We start from the raw sequence: 10,302 nt of genomic DNA, 5'->3' as shown, positions 1-10,302 counted from the left end.
AAGCAGTTTAAGCCATCAATCAGCACTTGCCTAATGATGACTATTCTCACTGATTTTTATGTTTATTTAGACATCCACACATATGTTAATTCAGCAGCATTATGTCAATTCACATGCATTAGTCTATGTAACCCAAACACTGAGTTATCACTTTGTTTATAAATGCACCATACATTAATTGCTCCATCACTACATAAATTTGCTTAGCATTCATTTGTCAGATATGAGGAACATCTACTCACATCTAGTTGGCATATTCCACATCTTTATTGCACGATTTATTCCTTCCATTCTTTTCTTATATCATCAAGCCTAAAATTATTTCTCCTTTACATTTAAGAAACCCTAATATTAGATTGACAGAGGAAAATTTCTTATAAAAGATTGACTGGAAATACACATATTATTATTACTGTATTTATGGTTAGTTAGTTGAATTGGGATGTTATTTTTTAAGAGTGTGTAGTGAATTGAATCAGATAATATATCTCTCTTCCCTACATGTCTTTCTGATAGCTCCAAAGAAAATATAGAGTTTGTATGTTGGGTAAAATGTAGCTAAGTTAAAATGTTCTACTACTTTGCTATTCATAGTATCACTCAGTTTTAAAGAGAAGGTTTTGTTGTTCATGGCTACAGTATAAAAGGCTCCCAAAGAAGTTTCTGGGAGAAGTTTTAGTCCTTTGTCCTGTGAACCCTTAGGACACAAGCACCAGCATGAACCTCCTTAAAGTGAAATTCTCAGGTCAAGGAATATTATTTGATATTCTGTTGGTTTCAGACAATGGTGTTGACATGGTGATCGTTCAATGATCATTGGTGGGAGATCAGGACCAGATTTAACTCCTCACACATATAGCTGCATATTCTGTCGGTGCTTCTTTCATGTTTCTTGCCTGTCTTGGGTTCATTCCTATGACAGAGTGATTCAGTGAAGCATAAACAATGCCCTGTTTGTTTTCCTCAAGACATGGCTTAGAATGAACCTCAGATTCTTCCTGGACCTTAAAACAGGGATCATTATCATAAATTCTAGTATCTGATGGCAGTGTTTGGGAATTTTGCCTGGTGCTCAGTTCAGTTTGCTCACTCCTGAAGGGCTGGGGAACATCAATCTGTAACAGAAAAAAAAAAAAAAAAAAAAAAAGGCTGCTTTAGTTACCATTTAAATTTAATTACCACTTAAATATTAATTAGCAAACTATGAGTGCAGGCTAAAATGAGTCAATACACATGGAAAAAATCAACTCTCATACATGCTGTTGATACCTTTTCTTTTTTTTTTAACAGATTCTCACTTATTAATGGATGAAAGGCTTAAGGACTACTGTATTCCTCCCAAATAGTTATTTTGTGCTTTATTATTGATCACTTTTGATGTCATAAAATGCTTTTCAATCCCTCTTTAAAATGAAAACCACAGCTCAAATTAATGAAAAAAGCAGAAAACATCCCACAAGAACTTCAAGCAGCTTACAACATAATAGTATTAACACAGATTAGAATAAAAACATTAAAGATAAAGCAAAATGGATACCTTCTGAGAGAGCAGAAAAATAAATATTATGAGTTATCCAAGATATGTTACTATGGTTTGAGACCTGGAATTGGAAATTTGCTGTCCATTTTTTTTTTTTAAGATGGCCAAGCCTAGAAAAAGTTTTAAAATATTCTAATTGTTATTTCTATCATAAGAAAATTCTTACATTTTCAAATAGAGTCAAATATCTTAGAGCTTCTGAAAAATAGGTGAACTTATGAAAAATAAAAGTAAAATGGGTCTTGCTGTTTTTCTCTCTTTTCAGTTATCTGTTTGCCTCCTAGCAATCAAGGGAACCCAGCTATAAAAATATAAAGATGTCATGTTAATGCTAAGGGTTGTTATTTCAATTTTTTAAAATTCCAATTATGCCAATTTATGTTCTTGAAGTTTGGCCTAACTCCTCTAAAGTATCAGGTCCATAGTCCTTGACAGTCTACATGCCTTGCCTGGTCCTTTGTTGTTCTCATTGTGATGCATGCAGTGCTACATCTACTTCTCATCCTTAGCAGAGTTCTACTGCACAAGCAAGTCTAGCCCTATCCTGAGAAATTAGGTACTAACTGCCTCCCTCTGATGAGGTGGCTGCCCACTAAATAACACTAAAGTTGGTTGACTGAAAGAGGCAGGAATTGCTTTAAGCTTCCCTGTATCTTCTCTCTGATGGCAAGTGCCCCAACCTCCACTCATAGGTTAAAGTCTCTGGAGGAGCACTGAAGGAGACTGTCATGTGACTTAATAAATAGCCATAACCCTCAATATACAACAAGGTCCCTGTTGTACTTTTCAATTGGCATAAGTCTGTTAACTCAGTTACCTGGCTCCTTCTCAAAAGATGGCTTGTTTCTATGGAAAACCTTGTTAGAATGAATGGGGTAAAATATGGTGTTCTGTGGATGAAGTTATCTTTTGGGAACCTCATTAAAGTGAGTGGGTGCCACATGGCTAGTGCATCAAGCTATGGTGGGTAGAGATGACCAACACCAAAGCAGCCATCCTACTCTATATTTGTTTGGCACTTTACAGTTTACAGCACTTTTTTAAAAAAATGTATTGAGACCTAATTTGCATACCTTAAAATTTACTTTTTAAGTGTACAATTCAGTAATTTTTAGTATACAAGTACTTTTACAGGACCAAGATGGAATAAGATGAGAACTTTGGCTTTTATATGTACCTGCCATGTTGTTCCCAGTTCCTATTCCTGCTTGGGATTTCTATTCCATGGTTCTTATACAAATACCTTCTTAAGAATCCTTAGTCTCAAAGATCTAATATGGCATCTCTTTGATTGTTTTCTGAAATGTTTGACGATTTAAATAGGGCAAAACTGTGAATTCCTGTGAAAGACATGAACACCTTAAAATAAAATTCCCAAATAATGGCATGCACAGAAAAACCTCTATTTAATTCAAGTTCAAATTGTAAATAATTTGCCCAGGTTACACAGGAAGAAATACGACTACATTTTAACCATCCCTGGCTTTACTTGCACAATAAATCATTTAGATTAATGTTTTAAATGGTTCCATAGCTCTCAGGCCTGATTGTAATAAAATGTAGTTTGTTGTTTCTGTTCACTATGGGAAGAAAGGAATAATATTTAAGAAATTTTTTTTACTTGAGGAAACAAAATCTTAGCACCCATTACAATGATGTCTACTAATGCTTACTAAAAATTTAATACTGGTTTATAAAGTTGATTTTTTTTTGCGGGGGAGGGGGTGATTTAAAATTAGGCAACTGGTAGAGAATGCTTAGTGCTCTTTAATATTATATGTAGAATTATTAGCTATATCTGCTTCTGGCATTTCAAGAACTTTCAAGAAGGTTACTACATCTTTATCTCTACTCTGGTTTACTAAAACACACACACACACACACAAGTTCCTTTGTGGTACCTCATTTATGACTAAAGTATGTTTTTAACTAAAGAGTTACATAAAAAATACTTTTAGAAATATATTGCCCCATCTTGCTTTCTTTTTTGCATTCCACTATTTACACAATACTGAACCCAAAAGAAAAACCTAAATTTATATTCCAAGAACTTGTAGGAAAAGTTGGCACTGCCTCCAAAACATCCATTCCTTTGACTGCGAAGCCTCTTCCCTGATGAACCCACACACATTATGAAGGACTTTCACATAGTAATTAGATCTGTAATCATGCTTCTTTATCTGCTGATGTGATTCGTACCTCATTTTATGAAATTATTTGTGTTTTATTTTGTCATTAACTCTCAACTCTCTTCCAGATGACTTTAAGCTATTTATGTGAAAATGAGTAGCCTGAAGTCACATCACATAACAGGCCAAGATCAGAGCCATGCTTATATAGTTCAGTCTCTGATTCAGCCTCTGAACTTTTTGCTTAGAGCCTACACTGCCATCCATGCTCTTCCAAAGGACCACTTACTTTGAGACTTGTTAATCCTGAAGAATCTTTGCTGCAGATGAAAGTGAATGTAAAATAAACATATTTTTAAAGTAAGTCAATATATATAGTACTTAAAATATTGCCTGGCGCATGGTGTTATAGAGACTCAAATTAAAATATATATATATATAAATGTTAACATAACATAGATTGCATTTGTTTTAACAGATACATTGAACATACCAGATTAATTTCCCTTTCTTCTGTGTCAGAAGGCTCCTTTTGCTTCCCTGGAATTCAAAAAGAAAAATAAGAAACCAAAGGGAGCAAAGGACAACATAAAATTCTTCCCCAAGTTCCTATAAATTAGGGTTGTGGAAAGAATATGGTTTATGAATCAGACTGCTAGGTTGAAATTCAGTCCGTAGAGCAGAGGTGGAATGCCCCTCCACTCATGCCCACTCACTTGCGTGCCAGTGACAGTGTTATTATTAGTTTCAGCTTGTTTATACATTGTGACTAGCATGGCACACACATCTCAGTATGTGAGAATTCATGGTACCCATTTCATTCACTGGTTCTTCTCCTCTCACCCCCAAAAAGCCCTCCAGCATATTCAATGGGAAGGGGCAGGATCTAATACATAACTTTAAAAAGGCTAGAAATCCTTTTCTGGAAACATTCTATACTCAGTGCCAGATGCACTGCTGTCCTGTCACCTACCTAACCAGGATCTCCTACTGCCTAGTTCACTTTAGATATGGTAAATCAAAGAATTTATCCTTAACTCTTTTTTCTGAAGTTCTGGGAGCAGTTCCAGCAGCCTAGGAAAGGTGATGAAACAGAGAGGGACTATGATAAGATACTTGGAGTTGCAGATGTGGAGTTGGGATTACGGAAGATTCCCTCAGTATTCTGAGAAGGTTCTGGACTCTGGAAGTCCTCACCACAAAATACCTAAAGCACTTTTGCCCAGACAAAGAGATCTCTTATTAAAAAAATAAGGGTTTCTCTGTCTAGCTTAGTTTCTATAAGTACACTGTGGCTGCTGTTGTGGGAAAGGAGGTGGGAGGTAATGGCAGAGAGGTAAAAAGGGAAAGAGAGAATTGATGTTGTTCATACTAGAGTTAGATCAGAATTCCCCATACATCTGTCTCTTACTGTATTTAAGTGTTTCCTTTTGACACTGAGGAAATTTTTACAAAAGCAGAAAAAAAAATGTTTTAAAAATATCACACCTCTCCCATCATAGCAAAAACCACATTTTCAAATGCGTTATTGTTGGCTGAGGGTTCAATTCAAGAATGTCTTTATGATGACAATAGAAAGTATAAGCACATGAATTTCCTCTGAGGACACTGGGTCTTCATTTAGACAAGGGTATGTGTGTCTGGCATGATGTGCCTGTGAAAAAGAGAATGAGGCAAACTAACTCAAATCAGACATGTTGATCTGAGAGATTATTTCCACCTCCCTTTCAACATCCTTAAAGTTTAGAAGAGCTTTTCACAGAAATCTAAGACTGACACATCTAGAATGTGTAAGTCCCAGCCATGTTTTCTCCTTACCATAGCCCTTGGCTGGAGCACTGTGCTATAGTGAGCATGCCTCACCATGATGAGAAGGAACCTGAATTAATTCATTTGGTTTTAGGTGGAAGGATGAGTTGTTCCCTAGGAAATCATTGTCTATGGTTTATTACAGAATACTGGGAAACAAAACAACAGGAATCAACTAAAACATATCAGTCCTGGTAATTGAACCCCAAATGTGTGGCACAGAATAGCAGAGGGAAGATGGAACCCACCTTGGTGCTTTCTCAGGCAATAGAATAGGCAGAAACAGGTGATGAGTAAGGGTAATCCTCCCAAAGGAAGCAAACTATAAAGGATCCATCGCCTGTCCTCCATCTGTTCCTTGGAGGGTGGTTCTAGGGCACTGGTTGTATCTGAAATGTTAATCCATGCTAAAAACAGTTAGGAAATCTGAGATATATTAGGATCAGCAATACCTTCTGCAAGTTAGAACAAAATTCCAGCTGATGCCTTCATTTCTCTTTCAGTAGACGTTAGGAATCCCAGGCCTCAGGACTCTCATCCACCTCTTACTTTATTGCTGAGTGTATGTGGGTGGCTCTGGGTTATAGTTTATCTTTTGAAATTCTTATTCTGCTATGGTTAATCCCCCGTAAAACAATATTCATAAAGCTCTCAGAAAGCCCTTTCATTTACATTGTTTTATTTAACTCTCATATTCATCACTTAAGAAAAATAAGGAAGCCATTGTTTTGTATCTAGTCCCATGCCTTGAAAAGAAAAGTATTATTGTTCCAAGACTTGCCCAAGGTCAGACAGCTGTTGAGTAGCAATTGGGATTCAAGCCAACATGTTTCTGATATTAAACTCAAGTTCTTTTAACACAATGCTTTTCCATTGTCTCGTAACTCTTTGGTAGCTCCAAATACCTAATTATTTGGTATCTACAGATATTTTAGTAACTCCAAATATCATTTTCTTGGCTGATGCTCAATACTTTTGATCAACATTAACATGCATTAAGACTCTTTTTTGTCCATGGTAAGTTACAACTTATTTGTGGGTCATGAAACAATTTAATAGATCATAAATAACATTAAAAAATAAAACATTACAGAATAAAAAATGTCAGAATGTATCTTCAATTGTGTACTTGTGTTAATTTTTTTATGTAGAAAATCTTTATTTCTAAATATATTAACATAGTTATATATTGGTCGACCCATATGCTTGCTTTTAGGGTAAAGATGGTCAAGAGCTACTAGAGCTGAGCATGAAGTGGTTTGGAAATTCAGAGTGGTAACGAATGCTGTATTGTTCATGGTGCAGCTGCTGTTTAGGTTGGGAAAGCAGCCAAATCAATCCCAAGGGTGACAGACACAGTCATCTGGGGGAGGGGCATGGATAGGAACAGGAAGGAAGGTACCCACAATAGATCACCTAATACAAACAAATCTACTGATTGAAAAGATCTAACTTTTATTATTTTTCAAGTCATCAAACAATTTAGTTTTTTTAATTTTATTTGACTAGTTTGCTACTTACTTATTAGAAGTTTTGAATCATTTTGAGTGTGTTCTGAAATAGAAAAACAAGATAAATATTGAACTTGGTGGTAAAAACAATGTGGGTGCATATTTGGATATGTTCAAAATCAGTGCTAGTATCTGAGAGGACTTCTGCATTTGCACACTAACAGAGAATCCAATAATCCAGCAAAAGGCAGTTTGTGTAGTTTGTAGGTAACTTTGAGATCACAGACACAAAGTAAATTCCTAAGTTTATTTTGAGGCTCAAAGAAAGACTGTGTAAATACAACACAACATTCACTTTCTGCTTTGACTCCCTCTTCTCCATTTCTTAAGCGTATGGAAGCAGTACAGGAGCCTGTATTATTTCTGGTACCTAGAACATACACTCAGCATGTACTCCAAGTGAGTGTGAAAAGCCACAAGGAAAGGATGGTTTTGATGACATGCTGGATACTCTTTCTGAAACAAAGATTGTGCCTCTCACTTCCTGCCTACTCATACCGCCCCCACTTTCCTGCTAAGACAATGATCACTTGTCTGTGTGAAATTCCTAGTCAGGAACTGAATGAGGGCAGACTGGGGAGGACAGAGTCACAGGCCATTGTATGTTCCAATGACTTTTCCCCAGCTCTGTCAAATTTTCTTCTGAGACTTTGCTTTGCAAAGAGCATTTGTTCATTCTTGAAGAATATTGCTTTCTCAACTGTATCCAAGCCCTCACTTTATCACATCCTTGTTCTTACATAAACCAATTTTTAACTCAAACATAAAAAGCAAATGAGAGTCAGATACGAAAACGAAAATTCTCAATACCCTCTAAGAAAAATATTTCAAAGGGAGAAAATAAAATATTTTTTATCATACCTCTAAAATGTATTTACAAAAATCACAATCCTTAAATATGATTTCAGAATATATATTCTTCTCCTCACTTCATACTTAGTTCACTGAGTACTTCCAGGTACAGAAGAGAATGAAATTTTCTTTGACCCTTTTCCTGTTGTTTGTTTTCATTGCTTCATGAAAGGAAAATCCACACTCAGTTTAAAGCCAATTAATAAATAATTCATCTGACTTTTGTGAAGGAAGCAGAGATGCCCCCGAGAACCTTGACACATTTCCTGCTTCCCAAGATAGTATAATCCTTGATGTGTTAAAAAAAAAAAACATTTTCACACATTATTATAGTACAAGGGAATGTATAATAATTGAGAGGCACAGAACTGAAATTACATAAAAATTGCTAGAAAAGAGAAATCACTTCTCCAAGGTAAATATGGAAGTCTTTATTAAGAACTTGGGAAATAAGCTGGGCTTGATAAGAGGGGTATAATTTTGATAGGTAGAGGCAGATAAATGGGTACCCCATGAGTGATGAGAACAGCACAGGCAGGACAGTGGTGAAGACATGTCAGTAGCAAATAGGGTTGTTAGGTTAAAGTTGAGAGTTTCTATATGGATTCCAGAAACAGTTCAGAAAAGAAGGTGGAGATGGACTATGGAAGGTCTCGAAGGCTGGTCAACAAACGTGAGCCTAATATTATTAAGCTCTGAGCATTCTCAGAGCTTAATATTATAAGCACTGAGAATGCTCTTTAGGAGACTCAATAAAAGAGTGACATTACAAAAGAAGTTTATTAGGAAAATTAAGTTTATCAGGAAGCTTTTTTTGGCTGAAATGGATCAAAATGGGAAACACTAAAGACAAGGAGTTCATATAATTAACTGGAATTATTTAGAAGAAAGATAATAAAGGTCTGAGATGCTCATAGAGGCTGTAGGAGGGAACAAATCACAGAGTGGAAAGTTGTTGACAAACAAGAATAGAAAGCCAAAGCAAAGTCCTGGGGAATACCCAATGGGGGTCAGTAGTATTAGTTAACAAAGTGACAAAAAAGGAAATGATAGGAAGAAGGCAGAGTAGAACTCTTCAAAGACAAATTTAAAAGGACCTTAATGTCTCCTACTTAGCTCTTCAACTTTCCTTTAGACCACATCGTACTTTACACTCTGTCCCAGTCTGATCCCAATAAGCACGTCTCCTCAGAACACAGAGTTTAAGAGGAACTGCTGCCTCCCTTTCCTCTGAAGTTAAGCCCCCTCCTCCCCAACGGAGAGAGATTATCAATCTTAATTTCTCTAAAGTCTAGGACTTGATCCCTAGAACAGCCACTTTACAAAATGTACAACCATTTGTAGTGGTCATGGAAGGACTCAAATACAAGATAGACATTTGACTAAACTCCTTTCTCTTGTACAGAAGTGGATTGTTTCCCATGAAGAAAGACTAAATTACACAAGAAGGCTCTCTTCCAAGAAAGGTGGACTCAATGTCACTATATTTAATTTTGCTATACATTATATCAATCAACATTACATAAATTATCTGGTAGTACTTAATTATTTTATATTTAGTAGTATAATTAATATCGACCCAGAAGTAATGTTTTTGCAAGTTTTGCTTATTTTTTTACTTATTTTGCCAGATAAAAAGGCATTACTTCTTTAAAAATTTAATATTCTATCTCATTATGTGAATTTATAATGTAATGCTCTCCAGAAGCATTCATTCCGTACATCAATAGAGGCTTTTCCAGGTAGTTAAAGGCAATCTTTTCACTTTGCATAGATTATGTCATTTAATTTACTTATAAAGAAATTTTTATCGAGCACCCACTATGTGCCAGACATTATGCCACTTACTTGTAAAAAAGCAGAGATGTTGGTCATTTACATGTCTTCTTTTAAGAAATGTCTATTCAAATCTTTTGCCCATGTTTTAAAATTTATTGTCTGTTTGTTGTCGAGCTGTAAGAATTCTTTCTATATTCTGGGCACTTGTCAGATATGTGATTTGCAAATATTTTCTCACATTTTGTATTTTGTCTTTTTACTCTCTTGATAGTGTCCTTTGATACAGAAAAGTTTTTAATTTTGATGAGGTACAAGTTATCTATTTTCCTTTTGTTGCTTATGCTTTTGATATCATATCACCAAAACTATTGACAAGTCCAAGATCATAAAGAGTTGGTCCTATATTGTCTTCTAAAGAAACAGTATTATGATTTTATACATACATAGATTTTATAGTTCTAGCTCATATTTAAATATAAGGTCCATTTTCACTTATTTGTTTCTGTATATTGTGTGAGGTAGACATTCAAATCATTCTTTTGCATGTTCATATCCGATTGATCAGCACCATTTATTGAAGAAATTACTTTTTCCCATTGAGTGGTCTTGGCACTCTTGTCAAAAATCAGTTGACAAAGGAAGTATGGATTATTCTGGATTCTCGATTCTATTCTACTGAATT

The 10,302-nt window shown here is 35.4% G+C and overlaps 1 protein-coding gene across 1 annotated transcript in view; it reads right to left on the bottom strand.

Moving 5' to 3' along the window:
- Positions 1-774: 774 nt before the first annotated feature.
- Positions 775-10,302, bottom strand: part of BTLA (B and T lymphocyte associated) — a 28,671-nt gene continuing 19,143 nt past the window's right edge. Inside the window, exons 3-6 of the mRNA XM_011380308.1 lie at positions 7,000-7,032; positions 5,727-5,867; positions 4,163-4,209; positions 775-1,115 (exon numbers count right to left, since the gene is read on the bottom strand). Of these exons, the coding sequence (XP_011378610.1) occupies positions 840-1,115; positions 4,163-4,209; positions 5,727-5,867; positions 7,000-7,032 (497 nt within the window). The 3' untranslated portion in view covers positions 775-839. The remainder of the gene's footprint in view (positions 1,116-4,162; positions 4,210-5,726; positions 5,868-6,999; positions 7,033-10,302) is intronic.

Source organism: Pteropus vampyrus, unplaced genomic scaffold, assembly GCF_000151845.1.
Source record: "Pteropus vampyrus isolate Shadow unplaced genomic scaffold, Pvam_2.0 Scaffold1, whole genome shotgun sequence".
NCBI classification, from domain to species: Eukaryota; Metazoa; Chordata; class Mammalia; order Chiroptera; family Pteropodidae; genus Pteropus; species Pteropus vampyrus.
This window is presented reverse-complemented; position numbering and strand designations above follow the sequence as displayed.